We start from the raw sequence: 21,015 nt of genomic DNA on the forward strand, positions 1-21,015 counted from the left end.
GCTGAGGGGGGCGGATGGGGGCAGGCAAGCAGTCTTGGGCAGAGGGGTCCTTGGGGTCCTTCTTGCTCCAGTTTGAAGGTGGGACCACAGGACGAGATGCCCTCCGGGACTAGAACTGTACTCTCCTGACTGAACTGAGTGGGGAGAGCCGGGCCAGGAGCTGGGAGCATGAGCGGCCGTGAGCCCCGGCCGATGGGTGGGCCAGCCCGCTGGCCCAGCAGTGACACTGCTCTGGCCCCCGGCCCCGGCGTCACCATGATGAAACTTCCCTCCAAAGAGGGTATTGGGCTCATGAGATGGGAAGATGAGAGCCCTTCCAACTTCCTGAGGTTGCAGCCCCACTTGTGACACTGAGCCGGAGGTCAGAGGGCAGTGACAGAGCCCAACATGCCAAGCGGCAGCAGAGCCTGATTTGTTACGAGCACGGGGAGCAAACGATTAGTAAGGAAGACTGTTGATTAGCATTAAAGGCAGAGTGGTGAATGGTATCAATTTTCAAATGCTTTGCTTGGTCAGCTGTACAAATTTGAAATCCGTCATTAGACTTGCTCGGTCCTTTATGACCATAACCTCCCGGTAAGAGTCTTACAAAGAGTTTACAAATATTGGGATGGAGGCGGCCGAGAAATGGGGACTCCGGTCACCTGGGTGCCGGGTGCCGGGCACCTGGCAGGGAAGACGCTTCCCACAGTCCCTGCCCTTGGCGTTCTCCCCTCACTTGTCCAACTCGCTGGGGGGGCAGAGGCAAGCCTCCCTCCCTCTGGACCTCAGTTTCCTCCGATTCAGATGGGGGTTGAATTCACTCATCCTCGGCGAGAGAACTAACTATACTGTGTGTATAACTGAGATCACAGCCCCTTGACAAACCTCTGGGTTTCTGAACGAGATGGCACCCGGAAATGAAAAATTATCTCAACTAAAAACAACACGGGACCATTAAGAATTTAAGGCTGCGTGCGGCATGTGGTATGTGTATCTGTGTCGGGAAGGCATGCAACCTTGGTCTAAAGTTTTCACGTGGAATGCGGGAGGCAAGGCCTTCCTGAGAGGGGAGGCAGTGTGACGGAACCCGAGGAACTTGGCCGCACGTTTGACCTCCGGCCGCTCACGGGGCCTCCTGAGCCTCACGTTTCCCACGTGTGGAATGGGACGGTGGGCTCCATTCTGCCTGTATCCAGCAGATCGTGGGTCCTTATGCCAAACGTGGCCGCGGGGGTGCTCTTTGCCCGCTGATCCGAGACTAAATGAGGCAGCAGATGATGTCATTTTTCTTTCAGCCCGCTCTTGGCCACTCCTCAGCCCCCACCTGCAGTGCAAGCCGGCGGGGGCTCCGGCAGCTCCAGTGACTCTGAGAGCAGCTCCGAGTCAGACTCTGACACTGAAAGCAGCACCACTGACAGCGAGTCCAATGAGGCGCCTCGTGCGGCCACGCCAGAGGTGGGTGAAGCGTCCAGGGCCACGACCATCATTTCCCTGTCACCCACGCACACACACTCACACACACGCACACACGCTGTCGGCACGATGAATACTTCAGGAAAGTATTTGGGTATTTGACATCATTTTTTCCCTCGAAAACGTGTGTATGCACAGTCCCTTCAAGAAAGACATTTCTTGCCCTGCGACTCCCTTAGCTTGTCTGAGCCTCAAGCCTCGTCATGTGTAAAATCTGGAAGAGTGATACCTGGGATAGCAACTTCTCTTTTGAGAGAACCAGTCAACACCCACTTCTGGTCGTGGGGACACCACCCCTTACTCCAGGTTGAAGTGCTGAATTGCTGCTTGGCAAGTAAGACCCAAGAAATGTGATGGATTTTTTTTTTTTAATTTCAACTTGCAGCCTCCAAGTGTGTTTGATAATAATTCATGAACACATTTAACACAGCTCCATAGAATACCAAAATTATACTTTTGAAATAAAAAATGTGCTCTTCCCCTCCCTTCCTCTCTGAGTCCAGAATAACCCCTCAGTTCCCCCAAGCCTGTGCCTCGTACAGCAAGCAGGTCCGTCCAGGGCTCTGTGGACACTCGTTTGTAATAATCTGAACGTGGACCATGTGCCGGGCTCTTTGAGAAGCCCTTGACCTGCTGTTTTTCATGTTATCCTCAGAACAATTCTCTGGGGTCCTCGCTATCCTTATCCCCATTTTATAGAATAAAGAATAAGGTTCTGAGAGATTGAGAGAGAACTTTCCCAGCATCTCCCAGGTGGACACTGGGAGACCCAGGACGAAATTGGGCTCTGTGCACCTGCCAGAGCTCATGCCCTTAACCAACAGTGGCAGCCGATACGATTTCCTCGACCCTTCCCTGCCGTTGCCTTGTGCGGGTTGGAATCCCAGCTACTCAAGTGTCTTTAATTCTGTCACCCTCTGTTGGCTGGTGCCATAAGCCTCAGCTGACGGCTTTCAGAAGAAGAGCAGTTCTAATAAAAATGATGGCTCTTTTAGTTCAACAGGCAGAATTCAGAGTTGGGAATCAAGCACCTGAATTGTACGCGTCATTTCCATGGCTTAACAGCGGACGCTAATGCCTGCATGCATGTCCCCATAAATTGGTTATTGCCCATACACTGACAAAAATGCAGTGTTTTTTCTTTTTTGGAAGTCAGATCTTTTCATCCTTCAGTAAAAAGAGAAAAGGCTTGTTCTTTTTGCAGTGAACTGCAGCATCATATAGGAGGCACTGGCACTTTGGCAGAGAGGAAGCCTTTCCTTTTGAATTACATGTGAGGCACGTTTGCATGGGTCTTCAGGACCCGAGATCATTACTTCTGCCTCCTGGTGAGAGGTTGGGCAATGAGTCCCACCAAAGGATCTGGGGAACAGGTTTCCCTGCCAGGCCTCCCTGCCCACTCTCTGGAAAAACCCTCTGTGAAGAATTCTTCCCTTCCTGGCCAGAGTGGAGAATGTTTTCAGAAGAGGAGTAGACATTTGTTGAAATAAGTAGATCGGGGCTGGGTTGTGGAGTCTTTGTCTACCTGGGTAATTTGATTAGTGTGGATTCCATGTGTGTTTCTAAATGTGTGAATGGGCACTTAACACGCACAGCTTTTATCAGCACTCGGTGTACCGAGTGTCTGTCCAGATTCTTCCAAGAGGTGAAATTCTTTCTTGCTGTCGTTTCTCATCCGCAGCCTGAGCCGCCCTCAACCAACAAGTGGCAGTTGGATAAATGGCTTAACAAAGTGACTTCCCAGAACAAGTCGTTTATTTGTGGCCAAAATGAAACGCCCATGGAGACGGTTTCTGTGCCTCCTCCAATCATCCAGCCAATGGAAGTCCAGATCAAAGTGAAGACAAACCCCAGCCAGGTCCTGGCTGAACCCAAAGAGAGGCCTCTCCTCAGTCTTATCAGGGAGAAAGCCCGTCCACGGCCTACCCAGAAAACTCCAGAAACAAAGGCTTTGAAGCATAAGTTGTCAACAACTATTGAGACAGCTTCTCAAAGGACAATTGGAAAAAAACAGCCCAAAAAAGTCGAGAAGAACACCAGCATTGACGAGTTTACCTGGCCCAAACCAAATATTACCAGCAGCACCCCCAAAGAAAAAGAAAGCGTGGAGCTTCCTGATCCACCAAGAGGCCGCAACAAACCATCTGCCCACAAACCAGTCCCTAGGAAGGAACCAAGGCCGAACATTCCCTTGGCTGCTGAGAAAAAGAAGTACAGAGGGCCTGGCAAGATCGTGCCAAAGTCCCGGGAATTCATCGAAACGGATTCGTCTACATCTGATTCCAACACAGATCAGGAAGAGACCCTGCAGATCAAAGTCCTGCCCCCTTGCATTGCTCCCGGGGGCAATTCTGCCAAATCGAAGGAAACTTGTGGTGCCAGCCTGACCCTCAGCACCTTGGTCAGCAGCAGCAGCAGCAGCAGCAACATATCCGTCAATAGTGAGGAACCAGCTTTTTCGCCCATCCCTGTCATGCAAACGGAGCTTCTGTCCCCTCTACGAGATCACGAGAATCTGAAAAATCTCTGGGTGAAGATTGACCTTGACCTGCTGTCTAGAGTACCCGGTCACAACGCACTGCAAGCAGCACCAGCCAAGCCAGACCCCAAGGAGACTGCGCCGAAGCCCAAGCGCCAGACCGCTGCTGCAGCTGTGGAAAAACCCGCCCCTAAGGGCAAGCGTAAGCACAAGGTAAGCTGTCCCCGGTTGCCTGCCGAGTGAGCATGAGCAGTGGCTGTGTGTTGGCGAACTTGATCTGGAGTCCCATTTGCAAGGAGGCTCATGGCAGTGCATTGCAGTCTTTGGGGAAGGCAATGCTGCTTTCCACGGGAAAGTATTTGACATGACCGGGGAGGATGTGTTAGGAACGGTCCGGGTTTGGCAGGCAGTGTGAAGAGTATCCGATATGGTACACGAAGGATTATGATGTGTAGGAAAGACCATGAAGGCCGTTGCCTTGCCCCAGGTAGCCAGTCCCTGGGATGGGCTCCTTAAGCGACTCCTGCTTTCATGTCCACATGCCACAGTCCCCACCCTGGCAGCAGCCGGGCACTCAAGTGCTCCTAAGGTCAAAAATGCATTCTCTGGGCCTTGTGAATTTCCCCAGACACACATCAGCATCCCCGCACCCGGGTGATACTTTGATGACCCGGGTTCCTGGCTGACACACTGTCTACCCAGCCCGCTGGGTCCCCTGACCTGTGTGGTTGGCCCGACTTGTGGAAACCTCACCTGCGAAAGGTTAGGGCTGAATTCCAGTGCTACAAATTATCATCAGAAGGAGAGGGATGCCCGGCTTGCTCAGCCAGTAGAGCATGCAACTCTTAATCTCGGGCTCATGAGTTCAAGCCCCACGTTGGGTGTAGAAATTATTTTAAAAAAAAGCAAAAAAAAAAAAAAAAACTATCATCAGAAGGGAAAACCCAAAATGGCCTCTTCCATTTCAAATACCTCTAGGCAAGTGAGTTTGTATCTCATAGGCTCATTCTGTTGTACTTCCAGATCTCAGGGTAGTTTTTTAGAGTAACACCATCTCATCGTGATATTTGGGTAGTATTACTTTTAATGGCTGCCACAGAAAGTCTGGGGCTCTTGCCCTGTCACCGTTTCCCCACTCTTAGGGATGACGGCAGTGCAGCCAGAGTCTGAAAATTATAGATTCTCTTTGCTTTTGGTAGGAGATTCCTGTTCCACCCAATCTTTAATCAGAGGGTCACGTCGCAGCTCAGCTCACTCAAATGCCAACTTCTTGGTAGGAAGTAAACTAGGCAAGGCCGATTGCTTTTCTTTCTGATCAGAGATGTGCGTTTAACTCCCCTGGCTAATCTAGAAGTTAAAATAGAAGCAAACTGTCTCCCTCACTCGTGCGTTTTAAATGTCTGCATGTGCCATGTATTTCAAACACTGTATTTTTCTTCCCATTAAAGCCAACGGAAATTGCAGAGAAAATTCCCGAGAAGAAGCCACGTCTGGAGGAGGCCGCCACCGCTATCTGCCTGCTGCCCCCATGCATCTCACCAGCCCCACCCCACAAGCCTCCCAACACTAAAGAGTGAGTGGTTACCCTGTCTTTGTATGACACCTCAATTGTTCAGATTTTTTAGAAACATCGACTGAAGCCTTTTGTTGGGGGAGGGGACGGTCCTGTTTCAGAGGGATGGTAAGTAAGAAAACAGAAGTTGCTCAGTCCAGTCCTGACAGCTGTCCCTGGCCACCGGTCTAACGAGGGTGGTGTAAAGGGGGGAATACAGGCTGCCACATTTGGGGGGACTCCATGAGCTTTCTAGCCGTGTTTCTTTACTCCAACTCATGTGGAGGACCAAAGTGAACTTTCAGCACTAAGGGAAGAGTAAAAGGAGTAAATGAATTAAAAGGGACAGAATCAAGAAGCACCCATCACTTGAAGCAGATCACCTGCTTCTGGGCCACTTCTAGTTTTGATAGTGATGAAAACAACCCCTTGGCCTTAACAGGATGCCCCCGATGCTGCTTCGTCTCTGGTGCCATTACTTAACCTTAATACAGAGCTTGAGGACTAGTAGGTACCTCCTGAACTCCTCGGAGGCCGGGGACATGACACGTTTGTGGAGGCCAGGGAGATGAGGGGCAGTTGTGTGTCAGGGAAAGCCAGCTGAAGATACGTATGTTCATTACAACCAGCTGGCGCCCCTTCCACCTCTCCCTCTTTGCACCAAAGGGCCAGAGTCAGGCGTGAGGCCCCCTTGTCCCCTCACTCAAATGGCCCCAGCCTTCCTCAGACAAGATCCCCCCTCTGTTGCTACCAAGTGTTGGGACCGAGTTCTTCCATCTTGTAAATATCACTTAACTAACAGTCACGTCAGCTACTGGAACCATTCCGTCTGGATAATTATTGCCATAAATTCATTCAACATTAGAGATTACTTCCATCAAAGACCAGTTTTGGAGCCTATTAGCAGCCCAGAGCAGAGAGGCAATCTGGCTTACTGCTGCTAACAATTGATTTCACAGATTACTGTTTAACATCAGTGATATGGCATCAATCAGCCACACGTAAGATGTCGGAAATAAGTTTTCAGCTTACATTTGCTTAGATCCTTGTTGTTTTGAGATGAGAGGTAGGAAAAGGCCAATTACCACGCTACCCACCTGGTATAATAAGATTTGGGCCCCGAGCTGCCCCTCTGCCAGAGGCTCCATAGCGCTTTGTGTGGTGCCTGTGTATCCCAGGTATAACTTCACTCTGAAACATCCCGTTGCATATTTGGCTTTCTCAGAACTAGCAGCCCCTGCAATGGGGCAAGCTGAGCCCTTCACCACAGAGTGAGCCAGGCCTGTGGGGAAGCGTGCTTATTCCCCAGTGGTCAAACATGGTCCTTCCATGGCCCTCCTCCTTTCCTGGAGGACGGACTAAAATGGCGTCGCTGGGTGGTACTGCCTTCCCAGTTCCCAGGCTTTGGCCAGTTCAGGCCACTTGAAGGCACCAGGAAAAGGCAGGAGGTGTTGCCACAACCATCAGTCTCTGATGCCAGTCTCCCTAAGCAGCCCAGTGACCTGTTATTTCTCCCATGTCGTGGAAGAGTGATGACCAACTATTCAGTAAATGTGCCATAATCTGAATTGGCTCTTCATAAAATGGTGTTTCTAACTCATGGTCTTTACGGTCTTTCTGCTTTTGTAGTCGTTAGGAAAGCAGTGTTTACCTAGTAGCATTTATCATTCAGGAGGGGCCCGAAGCAGGTTCTTAGGCTCATCAAACAAATCCATGTCTGCTCTGTCCACTCCTTGTGCCTTGTCGACCCTGCAAACCCAATCCTTGGAAATTTCTATGAGACAGCGTTCACTTTTCTAAATGAGTGTTCTAAACCTAGCCAAGAATGCCACACCAGACCATGACAGCTGTGGTTCCTGTTGTCCAGCAGGAGGACCCTGCGGAGCCCCACCCGCACCCCGCATCCCGCACCTCCTCAGGAGCTTGAACCATCAGCAGGGCCTCTGAAGCACTGAGTGGTGGTGGGGACACACATCTCTTGTCTGCTGGCTTCCTCTGCCATACACGAAGAGGTGCCCAAAGTGGCAAAAACTGTTCTCGTAGTAAGGCGCCATAATGGTGACAGAGCGATCTGTAGAACATGCTCTCTGGGTAGCCTTCACCAAGGAAGTTATTAAAGGCCCCATGGTTGTAGCTCACTAGCAAACGCATGGAAAGGGGCCCAGGTGACCAATGTCCGCTGCACAGAATGTGCTGGCCTGTGTGCGGCATCCTGTGTACAGTGGCAGATGGGAAGGCCTAGCCCGACTGTAGTAGCCGCTGGCAAATCCAATGCTTCTAGGGAACAGCTTTGCCCCCTGAAGTCCTCACTACCTTCTCAGGCAGCTCAAGTAGTGGAGGAGTGGCTGTGACTAACAAACCATTCACCCTCCCCCCACCCATAGATGCCATGGCGATGCTTAACATCCCTCCATACAAATACCCGGAAGTCCAATGCCTCCATATTGATTACACTTAGGGTGGCCTGATGTTTGTGGAGCTTCCTCGTGGACAGGAGTCTGAATCCATATGTTCACCATTGTTTTAATCAGACATCACAGCTATCCGAAAATGGTTCTCCGCATCAAAACAGTTTGCAAAATCCACTGGCAAATATTTTTTTAGTTCATTTTAACTAATTGACGTAATGGCAGAAGCAGTTATGTTTTTAGAACTGTTGCTGCTTGACAAAAATTGACATAGGGCCACATTTATGAAACAAAAGATGGAAGAGATGGCAAATATTATTACAGTTGGCAAATGTGGGCGACACAGTGGAAGTGGAATGAGCAGACGGCGTTGACTGCTACCATTGCAGGAAATCAAACCACTTGAATGCTTGTTCATCTTTGATTTGTTGCCTTGAGATATTGTAAATCTATATTTCTAGACACTGACTGAAATTGACCAAGAGGAAAACATAAATTCTCGTTGACTTAATTTGCTATTGAAAATTGTAGTCAATAATCATGGAAAGTAAATGGCTGCACAGCGCAATATTAGTTGTCTAAGAAAAGATTAAAATTCAAGTAATCTTCATTGATTAGGCTAAGACAGTAACTAAAATGAAAATCCATGACCCAATTACCATGTTAAGCAGCTAGCATAAGGTTTTCGTTGTTCTGTTTTATTTGAAGTCTCTGTCTATTTGATGGTGCCCATTTAATGGGCAGATAAATCAGTCTGAAAGCACAAGAGTACTTCTAGAACTACAGATGTCTTGTGGCGATATGACAAAATAGTTTTCAAATGGGTTCTGGAAAGTGGAGCACATCAGAACTTTCCAGTGTAACAGTTTAAGGTCAGGGGCTTCTTACGCCTCAGAATGGGCACAGAACATTGTGAACGTACAGTGTGCAACGTGTCACAAAAGTATTTAGCGTGTTATTGATAGCTAAGTAATGTAAAAGCATGCTATTTCTTAAGAAGATATCCCCCCACTAATTGTTTATTGTACCATTCATTGTGTGATTATGCAGTTAAGTCCTGGGGCAAAATAAGTAGGAACCATCCTAAAAAATGACGGGATTAAAGTCTGCATTGGATTTTCCATAAAAATCTAATTAAGAGGAATCTTGAAAGGTTGCAAATATCACACTGTAGCACCCTCCATTAGACATTTACATTTTTCATGGAGTTCTGCTTCAAAGACATGTGTTTATTCTTGGATACATACATTTGCATTTATTTATAGTTATATCTCTCTATAGATATCTATGTCTATGTGCATTTTTATATATATACTCTTCACCATAGGCAAAAGACCATCAACTAAAATATCACTTAAGTCGAAAGTACCAGCAGCATGGGAAAAGCCACAATAGAGAGACAAAACTTTATGACACCCTATACTTTTTGTTTACACAGGAACAATTCATCCAGGAGAGCAAACAGAAGGAAAGAAGAAAAGCTGTTTCCTCCGCCACTTTCCCCACTGCCAGAGGATCCTCCACACCGTAGAAACATCAGTGGCACCAATGGTCCCTTTGGTCAAGACAAAAACATCCCTGTGATTGGACAGATCACCTCTACCAAACCTAAGAGGAGTGAAGGCAAATTCTGTGCTACTTTCAAAGGGATATCCGTAAATGTAAGCATCTTGGAAGAAATATTAGAATCATCAGGTAGAAACAAGTTGCCCCAGCTTATCTAACTGGACGCGACCATGGGGAGATGGGCAGAAGAGGCAGAAGATACAAGTGTGTGTGTGCAGAAACACGCAAACTCTCCGTTATTTCAGATCTTGGTTATTCTAATGTAGGATGAATTTTTCATTCCAGTCTTACTTAACCAAACAGCTTATTATGCAGAGACTCGGGGCCTTGGATATCCTTTGGTCCAATGCTTTCATGTCTTGGCAGTGGGAAGCTTCCAAAATACTGATCACAGCATCTGGCATGGGGTAGGCACTGATCATTTAGTGAACACGTGGATGGGGTGGGATTGCCCAAGGTCACTGAACTGGGGCTGGAACCCTCAGTTACATCTTCCCACCACCCAGCTTAGCATGGGTGAATTATGCTTAAAATAGTGGCTGTAAAGGATGGAATTTAAAAGATGAATCTGTTGCTAAAAATCACACAATTGTGGTTCTAAGCCCAGCCAAAGGATTATCCAGCCCTTTGGATTTTCTGCACGGCTGCTCCATTAGCATAGAAAATTGAGACTCTGTATCACTTTTCACATCCGCCCAGTCTTTCCATCTGTCTCAGGTATAGGTACCTGAAGCACAGAAGCCACAAACAGTAGTGTCATCAGTGAATATTAACGACCAGTGCATCTGCTTTTCCATGTATGTGCAGATGTAGCGTCCATATGCATCTAGTCTCCTTTCAGTGTAATATAAAAACGTAGTTACGTGAAAATCAATGAGCTTTCGAATGTCTTGATGCCAACCTGGTGGACGCTGAACCAGAAGTGCCCATTTACCACCCCCACAAAAAGCCATGAGGCCTCTGAGCTTGAAGGACCCCGACATAGAGTCCTCCGTCACCTGAGATGGCTGGCATGGCATATGTATCTGGGCAAATATCTTCGCCGGTATAGAGAAATTGTTGTTATAAAATAGTCCTTTTCCATATGAAATTTGCGTGTGTGTACACACACCAACGTAATATTTGTATTCACATTTAAAACTGCTGACTTTGTTAGAAATAAGCCATCTAGTCTCAACAATAATTATACTATCCTATTTTTCACACCTTATGTAGGCAGCTGTCTTTGTACAGGGCCTGGTATATCGGCACAAAGAATCAGGTGCTTAATACAGTTGTGGTTATGACAATGGTACCGCTCACAAGAATCTGCAAAGTCATTTCTACAAGAACTAAAAGCAGCTAGGGAAACCTGATAAGTATGGTTACTTCTTCACCTAGAAATGGATTGTCCTTCTTAAGAAAATCACTGGAGTGTCCCATGATAGTCTCCCATGACTGACCACCCATTGCCTCTTCTTTGACCATTCGTTCTCTTTGTGAATGGCTTCAAAGCCAGAATACCAGTATATTTTTGCCCTAGCCTAAGAGTTAAGATACTTGGTTCATAGTGCTAAAACTGCAGTGGGTTTTCTGTGGCCTTGGGCAAATTATGAAACCTCTAGAGTCCATAAAGTGAGTGCATTTGACTAGATGATCTAGAGGGCTTCTTCCAGCTCCCAGTGTGTTTTCAGTTTTGTGCTCTCTGCATCCCCTGTATTCCACATTTGCATGAAGACTTATGTATTGAGTCAGTGGATGGCTGAGCATGGACAGAGGACATGTTTATGTAACTTACATGATCATGGCTGAATGAAGCCATTTCCAGTCCAATGTGCCAGGACTGACATCAACGCCATGTGTGCAGTTGGATGTGGTGCTTCAGAGTTCTTGTCACATATCTTGGCCGTAGAGATGAGTGGGACCGTCTTGGGCTGACTCCACTGTTTGGTCTGGGCCATCTGGCTTTGGCAGTAGAAACATGGAGTTGGCTTAGGAGTTTTAGAAGGCTCCGATTTTTTTATGTGTTTGGGTTGAATAAAATCCATGATGATTTGTCAACTATTTTCTCCCTATCCATCATAACAATTTTTAGATGTGTAGCTCTCATTAAATTCATCTCAGCAAGCTCTTGGCGGTAAGAATTTTTGATAATTAGACGATCCTGGATCAAGTAGAAAAGATATACTTTCGTGGACATAAGAAATGTTCACATTTGGCTTCTATTTTTAATTTTTTAATTTTTTTTATTATTTTTGAGAGAGACGGAGAGAGGGAGAGAGAGAGAGAGGGAGGTAGAGAGAGAGGGAGGCAGAGGATCCAAAGCAGGCTCTGAGCTGACAGCAGCGAGCCTGACGCGTGGCTCGAACTCATGAACCATGAGATCGTAACCTGAGCCGAAGTTGGACGCTTAACAGACAGAGCCACCCAGGCGTACTGGCTTATATTTTTAAGGTGACCTTTTGCCTTTTGACTAAGGCAGGTATGCATTCATGCACTCAGCAAATGTGCACTGGGAGCACAAGGCTGTGGGGCAGGGGGTATGGGGTACGGTAGCCATGTCATAAATCAGAGATGGCTCCAGTGTTCAGAGAGCTCTCAGTGTAAGGGAAGCAATGAAACATGTGCTCAAAGAGCTAGAATATAAAATGGCTGTGGTGATTGGTGTCATAGAGAAGGGATTGAGACAGACTTCAGATCTCTAAAGGGACCAAGGAGGATTAAAGCACTTCTGGCTGTAGACAGAAGGTGGTTTTCTTGGAGGAGAAGGCATTTGTTGAGCTGCACCTTTATAGATGAGTACGGTTTAGAAATAAAGGGAAGTGGATAAAGAAAATGGGATCTGTCCATACAATGGAATATTATTCAGCCTTAAAAGGGAAGGAAATTCTGATGCATGCTACAACAGGGATGAGCCTTGAGGATGTTATGCTAGGTGAAATAAGCCAGTCATGTGTTTTACCACAATTTTTTAAAATTAAAAAGTAAATTATCATAAGGCAAAAAAAAAAAAAAAAAAAAAAAAAGCAACAAAGGGGAGGTTCTTTCAACTATAAGACTACACATGAACCAAAGCAGGACAGTGAAGAAAGTGAGATGTGTTCAGTCTGGCGGAAGTTCCATGGGAATGAGTAGTGGGAGATAGAGTGAAAAGCTGAAGCCAGATCTGGGAGGACCTTACATGCCAGCAAAGGAGCTCAGCCTTGGGTTTGCATTTGGATGCGAGGCAGTGAAATGCATTGGAGCTTTGTGTAAGGAGTGCAGGCTGGCCGGCAGCAGATTGAGAGTGGATTGGGGAGGCTAGCGGGGGTCCAACCAGGAGGCTGATGGTCTCGGTCAGAAGCCACGAGGACCTGCACTTTGAGGCTTCAGAGGAGGGAGGGACAGACTTGGGAAACACTGGGGAGATGGAATGAATAGGACTTTGGAATTGATTGGATAAGGGCAATGAAGAGGAAGAAATTAAAGATGAGATACAGCTGTGAAATTCATTTTATTCTGAAGCTCTTTGCAAAAGAGTTTTAGGAACATTGTCATTTTTTGAAAGGAAAGAATTTACAGAACTCCGGTATATAAAGCTGATTGAGCAGAGCAGCTCAGATGGAAGGCAAGGTCGGGAGACACTGGTTCCAGTGTTCCTACCCCAGGGATGACCACAGTGCCCTTACTGACATGGAGAAATCCAACCTTGGTGACACAGAAGACCATCTGCCATTAATGGAAAGAGGGGACTGCTTTGGTTATCAAATTGGTTTCAGAGCCCTTTGAGGTACTAATGTGCCATCTTGGTGGTAATGATCCAGAGGTGATCACTGCAGGTCTAGAGCTCCAGAGAGAAGGTAAGATCGAGGTTTCCATTTGGCAGTAATCTGCATGTTGTCAAATCTGTGCCAATGCATACACGATTGGCAAATCCTGCCAAGGTCAAGGAAGCAGAGATCTGAGGAATGAACCTTGGTAGATACCAACCTTAGGGAGATACCAACTCAGAAGAGCAGAAGGAGGAAGAGGTCCCATGGCAAAGCATGGCCAGAAATAGAACAGTCAGGATCATCCCACCATTGCCAGGTGGGGAGGGCGGAGTCTACCGTGTGAACAAGGCACGTGGTCTCGTGACACATACTGTCACAGGATTATAAATCTTTTCACCTACTTTCTTCATCTGGATCCCACTCTTTTTATGGGCAATGACAGTTCAGAATGAAACCCAGAAGTCTCTTACCCATTTGGTTTTTGATCTGGTCGAGCTGTTACCATCCCGGAGGCCCTCAGGTGACATAGACACAGACATCAGTCAAGACCTCAGTGAACCAAACGGCAGCTTCAGCCCTGATCCCAGGCTACAAGGCCTGGTATGCTGGTATTTGCTGCACTGAATTTGGTATTTTGCAGAGTGACTAAGGTACCTTATTTACCCTAGTGAAAGTTCTGGGCTGTTCTCTTATCAAAAGTATACATATCAGGTTCACCTCTCTCTCTCTCTGTCTCGCTGTCTCTCTGTCTCTCTCTCTCTCTTGCTCAGTTCTCTCTCTCCTTGCTCATCTATCTTTCTTTCCCTCCCTTCCCCCTTCCTTCTATCCCCACCCACCTCTCCTACCAGATTTGCCACTGGCTGTCTTCATGGGGTAATGGGGCTTACGTAATGACAGCGCTTGACTAGCTTGGGGTTGGTGCCATCACAGAGAAGAAGCTGGTGATATCCCAGGGTCATGTATTTATCCTGCAGCCGTACGCATTGTTTTCTTTTCTCTTGCCTTGTTTCCTAATGTGCTTGACATTCAAAGTATATCTTTGTCTTTTTTCCCAGGATGGAGACACTCCAAAAAAGACCGCGTCTGCCACCGTCACGGTCACCAACACTGCTATTGCCACTGCCACTGTCACTGCTACTGCCATTGTCACCGCCACTGTCACAGCCACTGCGACCGCCACTGCCACAGCCACTACCACAACCACTACCACAACCATTTCCACCATCACATCTACCATCACTACTGGCCTCATGGACAGCAGTCACCTGGAAATGGCATCCTGGGCGGCCCTGCCCCTTCTGTCCAGCAGCACCACCAACGTCCGGAGACCCAAGCTCACTTTTGACGACTCGTATGTTGTCCCCCAGTTATCATGGACACGGCGGGGCGGGGGGTGGAGGCTTTACGGCTTTTCTAGCACCTTCCACGTGTCACCCAAAGTAAGACCTCAGCAGTAGCTCCTCCTCCCCACGCACAGCTCTGTCCCCACCAAGAAATGTCTTTGGCCCATTTTAATCATGGAGCTCTGTTACCGTTTCCAAAGACAGGTGCTTAATTCTAGGTTGCTTTGTCCCCCTTTCTTATCCGCGTCCTCAGATGGAACAGTCTATCAACGGCACCCAGGTTCGTTTGGGTCTGTGGAATGTTCAGACCATGGAATGGCTAGGTTAGAGGGGCAGTTATTTATCCTAATGCTCCATTACACACTTCACGTTCCACTTCTGGGGATATTTCCAGGCTGGTTGTCATACGAGGGAGGGCATTCACCTATCCTTTTGAGGGTGTTGTATTGGAATGGATTTATAGCGAAATAATCTGTGATTCTTCTGGCTGTCGGCAGAAAGATGAAACATTGGTTGCTGAAAGAGCTCGTTTCGTTTGTTTAGGGTTCACAATGCTGATTATTACATGCAAGAGGCTAAGAAGCTAAAGCACAAAGCTGACGCACTGGTAGGTTTTGTTCCTCTCGTTGCTTTCCTCCCACTAAGGTGTTATGCTTTGAAGGGGAACCAAGAAGGCACTTTACATACGAGTCAGAGTTCCTCGCTGCTCTGACACAGGGAGACTGGGGCTGGTCGATTCCTCACAGCATGGTTCCCAAGTCCTTGAGAGAGTGTTGCCCTGCCATCATCCATGTTCTTGCTCTTCCTCCCCTTGCCCTAACTTCAGGAGCTAAATGGCATATGCTATTGCTATCTTTCAAGTGAATTTTCAAATGACTTTTGAAACTGCCCTGGAGAAAGTGGGAACCCCCATTGGTCCCAATAAATCAGGACCGGTGTGGCAGAGAGGTTATAGAAAGCTGGTTCAGTGGCCTCAAAAATGGGCTTTGGGAAACCCGGGTGTGTAGAAAAACCTCCGCCCTGTGCTGCATCGATCACATGTTTCCAGAGTGAGGCGTACAGCCAGGCGAGGACCCTACACAGAGAAGGGAACTTCTGTCATCTGGATTTCTGAGGACGCATGGCCCCACTGCCTCCAAGGGTCTTGGCCACCTAGATCAACCATGAGCTCAGCATGTTGAGTTGTTCTGACTGTGCCTCCCCACAGGGGGTGTCAACCACGTGTTACAATTCTTTGGGGGCCTTTAAAACAAACATGATGCCCAAGCCATACCCCAGACCAATGGAATCACAAGTTCTGAGACTGGGACCCTGGTATGGGCATTAACACTCTCCACTGTCCTAGAGAAGGCTCTCAGTGGTATCCTCCACCATGGCATTGGGTCCACCCAGGACGTAGAGGACCCGTGGTGTTAGGCCCTGGCAGGGCTGTGACTTGTGTCAACACCAGCTGCATCTGACACTTCCCTATTTTCTGTCAGTTCCCCACCATGGTCCAAATTGCTCAGGTATTGCCTACAGCTAACCTTTCTGTGGGGTGAACCGTCCTTTGAAAACTATTGTCCTCTGCTCCTGCAAATGAAAAAGACAAAGCAGGCTCGGGTCCAGCTCCACCAGAGATGCTGGGGAGACGGTGCCTGTGACCATTGTATGGGGGGCCGGTGATATGGAAGTGTGTCCTCAACTCCGCAGCAGCACAGAAGTGCTCTGGGTCGACCCTGTCAAAATCAGGGCAAGGGAACACATAAACGTTCTCTTGACAAGCTGGTCCGTGGGCTCAGGAAGAGTGGGATATGCAGAGGAGACCATGTGGGTGAGATTTAAAAGAACTGAGAAGCATCACAGCCACAGAGATACATACGTGTGATTAAGAACTAATACTCTGTGGTTTTCCACTGTCGTCTTTATGTGTGCCCCCAAAATCACTCTTGGTCTAAGCCATTTAGAAAATGCATTTTCATTTGTGGGGATTTCATCCCCCACATGGGGGCAAAAACCAGTTTTGGGGGGTAAAGTAAAAAAGTCAGACATTGCAATGGTGTGTGACCTGCCCCCCCCCCCCCCGCCAGGCCACAGTACATAAAGAGATAATGAATATATTTTTGGCATTGGAATTTCAGTGGAGCTGTGTGAAAAAAATATCTGAAATAGCTCCCCCAGTAGCCAGAGGTGAGGTAGTAATGATGGAAAAAAGGTGGAGAAACACTCATCTAGAGGAAGATATCTTTGCTAGGCTTATATCTGTGTCAGGGCTAGAAGCCCCTCTGTAGTTCAAGCCCCTCGTTTCATGGATGGGGAAACTGAGGCCCAGGAAGGGGGCGCGACCTGGCCACTGATTGCCACTGATTGGCACTATGGCCATGTAATTTTCCATCTGGACTTCAGTTTCTTGTCTTGGAAAAAAAGAGAGGTTTGGGCTAGGAGATCTTTAAGCAGCCTTGCAGCTATGGGTTCGTGAATGAAAAGTCACTTTGAAAACTCAGGATGTAAAGATTAATTTCCCCATGGGAGAGTCCGTTGGAGCTGGATTACCTAAGGAAATAATGTTGTAAGGCAAGAGAAGGAGATAGTTTGCATATACACACACAGGTTTTCATCAAATCACTTTGAATTTGGTTGAAACCAGTATTTTCCCACAACAGCTTACAGTAAGGAAACCACAGAATTCCTGCGGTATGTAAAAGCCGAAGAACATTTGTTATAGAGTCATTTACAACAAGCGATTGTACTTAATCCTTTGCTAGAGACAGCCTCTCTGCCATTTTGAGAATTGAAACCTTCACAGTCGCAAGAAAATTTTTGATAAAAGGTATACAAGAAAATTAAAATAACTAAGTCTGCATTATACTGGTTCTTTTCCATAAAATTCCGTATTAGTGGAATTCTTACATGCCTCTATCAAAAATTGAAAACATTAAACACTGTTATAAAATACTCACTATAAAAGTGTCATATATAATATTCATTACACATAAAAAAGAAATCAGTATGTCTAAGTCAGTTTAATCATGACCATTATCAGGGCTAAAACCTTTTGCAATAAAATTTTACTAAACTAAAATATTTAGTAGTGCTATATTTTTTGGCTTTTTGACACGCTATTTCAGACCATCATTTACAATGAAAGTGATGTGATTATTGTCAACAGTCGCACTGAAGCCTCACATTTGTCATGACAATAGCGTCAATTTGTTACCCTTCTCCTGGGGTGGGAGTCAACGTGCTCCCAAAGAGTTCCAAGCACAGACTGTACGTGGACTTGGTCCAGGAGCCTTACCAAAAGCAGAGTTCATTGCAAGGTCTGTCCATAGGACCCTGCAATGACCAGGCTAGTCCATTCACTGCATAGAAACTAGCCAAGGCAGTGATTTGCATGCCGGGCCACTAAAAAATACTGACAACAACAGTACCACAAATATATGATAACACCACCATGACACGCGCGCCACCTTGGCCGCCTTTTCTCTTCTCAACCAGCGCCAGTGTCATGACAATAGAACCTTAAATCAGCTGCGTCATTGTCGATACAAAGTCACACATCGACTCCCCTTTCCGTCGCGGGGCCTGTCCTGTGCCTTGGGGAATGTGTGGCAGTCTCTCCGGCCTCGTGCTCATGACCAGAAATATCTCTGGACGTTGCCAAATGTTCCCGGGGGTGGGGGGTGGAAAATTGCCCCAGGTTGAGATCCACTCCTTTATAAGAGGGAGAAGAGAGGCAATATCGTGCTCACGAGCGATCTTCCCGTTTCAGTTTGAGAAATTTGGCAAAGCCGTGAATTACGCCGACGCAGCCCTGTCGTTCACCGAATGCGGCAACGCGATGGAGCGCGACCCTCTGGAAGCCAAGTCTCCGTATACCATGTACTCTGAGACCGTGGAGCTCCTCAGGTTCATGGCCTTTCCAAAGCCATCTTCCTAAGCTCGTCTCCCTCATAATTAGAATCTGCTATGTTTTCCAAAAATATCATTTCCTCCTCCTAATGGTTTGTCCCGTGCGTCTTCTTCTTAGAAGCCATCATAATTAGTTCTTACCATTTGATTAACGTCATGGAAAATTTATAGTTGATGGACACTGCCTTGATAAATGACCCCCTTCAGAGGTTATAATGTGAGTGTTATAATTTGCAACATTCATAAAATTAAAATGGAAACGTGGTGGGTGGAAGTGAAGTGTGATAATTTTACCATTTGGCATTGACACTTGCCTTTCCAAAGCACAATTCAAGAAAGGTGGCACTATCGGGACTCCTGTTATAAACCATGTTTTCTAAGTATTTCTGCCTCAGTTATTAAAAAGGGGCCATGATTACAGGCGCCTGGGTGGCTCAGTCGGTTAAACGTCCATCTTAGGTCAGGTCGTGATTTCACGGTTTGTGAGTTCGAGCCCCTGCATCGGGCTCTGTGCTGGCAGCTCAGAGCCTGGAGCCTGTTTCGGATTCTGTGTCTCCCTCTCTCTGCTCCCCGCCCTGCTCACACTCTGTCTGTCTCTCAAGAATAAAATAAACATTTTAAAAAATTGTAAAAAGGAGGGGCCGCAGAGTTGACATTTAAGGCCATAGGTGCACAGTAAACTTCCTATGTGTCTGGAATTTCAGGGAAACAGACAAGGTGGTAGCAGGGGGAGGGCCTCTTGTTGGTCTCTATGGAGGAGAATTTGTGGGTAATCACAAAAATTCCTGGAAGAAGGAGAAAGAAAAGAAAGGCCCATCGTGGTATTTTCCGGTAACCTGCAGGTATTTGTAAAATAATTTCATCCACTTCTGAATAGTGGGAAAGCACCATCATTTGCTGGATGGAGTAAATAATTGCTTTTGAGATTGAGTGAGCCGTTCTTTACCTGATAGGTCCTTATTTCCGGGTCACCTCTGGCTCCATTAATTGATTATGCTGGGCCTAGTTTTTACTATGTTGCATGTGTTTGCATAAACGGTTACAAATCTGAGGCCCTTGTAATTAAACCTTCAGACAAACACTGGACATGTTTAGCATGCATATTTTCCCAGAAAAGCACTCCAAAAGATCAAAAGAGTGTGGACTATTCTAAAGAAAAAAAAAAAAAAAACAAACTATGCTTGCATAGAATCAGATGATTAAGTTAAAGCCACAAAAGTAAGGAGATTATGAGGACAGCAGCCTCACCTTGCCAGGCCAGGCAGCCACCTTCCAATTTTCTGTGTTCACAGAAGCATGTGAAGTATCTCTCGGACTTACTTTATGCTCTGTGAAAGCCACCACTGCCATTCTGTAGCTTTATAAGGGGAAATTGATTTCTCAGTGGATTCGAGGCTGCCAGTGATTTTCCAAGATGCACAAGATGAAAATTCTCGCAAAACTTATAAGGATTAAAAATTGACGGGCAGGGCACTGGGGTGGCTCAGTCAGTTAAGCTTCTGACTCTTGGTTTCATCTCAGGTCGTGATCTCACGGTTCATGAGTTCAAGCCCTGCATCGGACTCTGTGCTGACAGTGGAGTCTGCTTGGGATTCTCTCTCTCTCCCTGTCTCTGCCCATCCCCCACTTGTGCACATTCTCTCTCTCTCTCTCTCTCTCTCTCTCTCCCCCCCCCTCCAAAATAAATAAACAAACATAAAAAAAATTGAGGGGCGGGACACCTGTGTAGCTCAGTTGGTTAAGCGTCTGACTCTTGATCTTGGCTCAGGTCGCGATCTCAAGGGTTTGTGAGATCAATCCCCGCATCAGGCTCTGTACTGACTGCACAGAGCCTGCTTGGGATTCTCTCTCTCTCTCTCTCTCTCTGTGTTCCTCCCCCCATCTCAAAATAAATAAACTTTAAAAAAATTGAGGGGCAATATTAGTGAAGAAACATGGAGAAAATTGATGTTCTCTATCCTTCCAAAAATGCAGACTTTAAAAAAGGCACTTTTTAAATTAACAAGAAAATATAAAAATGCTAATACCTAGTGTTAACACACACACACACACACACACACACAATAATGGTGACCTAGGCCTCTCCTTTGCTGGAAACCTCTACAAATGAGCATTCATACCTTTTCAGGCAGTAATTCAACTTCTGGAAATTTGAATTTCCTGTACTGAAGGAAATAATTGCAAGAGTAGAGCAAGTTATCTGTATGGTTTTCAGTTTGGCATATATTATAGTACACAATTAGAAGCAAACCAAATAATCAATCACAGAAGAGTAATTACACTGTAGTACACTCAACAGAATTCTTTGCAGCCATTGAATTGTAACAATGACGGAGACTATGTAGCTGCATGAAAATGTTTATAATACAATGTTAAAGTAAAAACGAGCCACAGAATTATATACACACAACATTGCTGACCATGAAAAGCATGTTTCTGCTTGTGGACTAACCTGGAAGGGAAATGAGATCATAGCTGCAGTAGGGTGAAATTATGGGTGTTTTCTATCTCGCTCTATTTTTCTTTCTAACTCATTTTCTTTTAGGAAAAAAAAACATGCTGTCTTAAAAATATAAAAGCAGAACATATC

General features: G+C 46.5%; 1 protein-coding gene across 10 annotated transcripts in view; it reads left to right on the forward strand.

Annotated features, from left to right (window-relative positions):
* Positions 1-21,015, forward strand: part of AFF2 (AF4/FMR2 family member 2) — a 458,044-nt gene that overhangs the window by 422,724 nt on the left and 14,305 nt on the right. For all 10 annotated transcript variants that reach the window (XM_045472325.1, XM_045472327.1, XM_045472329.1 and 7 more), the window contains 7 exons: positions 1,278-1,437; positions 3,137-4,147; positions 5,383-5,507; positions 9,333-9,555; positions 14,247-14,542; positions 15,078-15,141; positions 18,286-18,422. In XM_045472325.1, coding sequence (XP_045328281.1) covers positions 1,278-1,437; positions 3,137-4,147; positions 5,383-5,507; positions 9,333-9,555; positions 14,247-14,542; positions 15,078-15,141; positions 18,286-18,422 — 2,016 coding nt within the window. The remainder of the gene's footprint in view (positions 1-1,277; positions 1,438-3,136; positions 4,148-5,382; positions 5,508-9,332; positions 9,556-14,246; positions 14,543-15,077; positions 15,142-18,285; positions 18,423-21,015) is intronic.

The sequence above is a fragment of the Leopardus geoffroyi genome, chromosome X (genome assembly GCF_018350155.1).
Source record: "Leopardus geoffroyi isolate Oge1 chromosome X, O.geoffroyi_Oge1_pat1.0, whole genome shotgun sequence".
NCBI lineage: Eukaryota > Metazoa > Chordata > Mammalia > Carnivora > Felidae > Leopardus > Leopardus geoffroyi.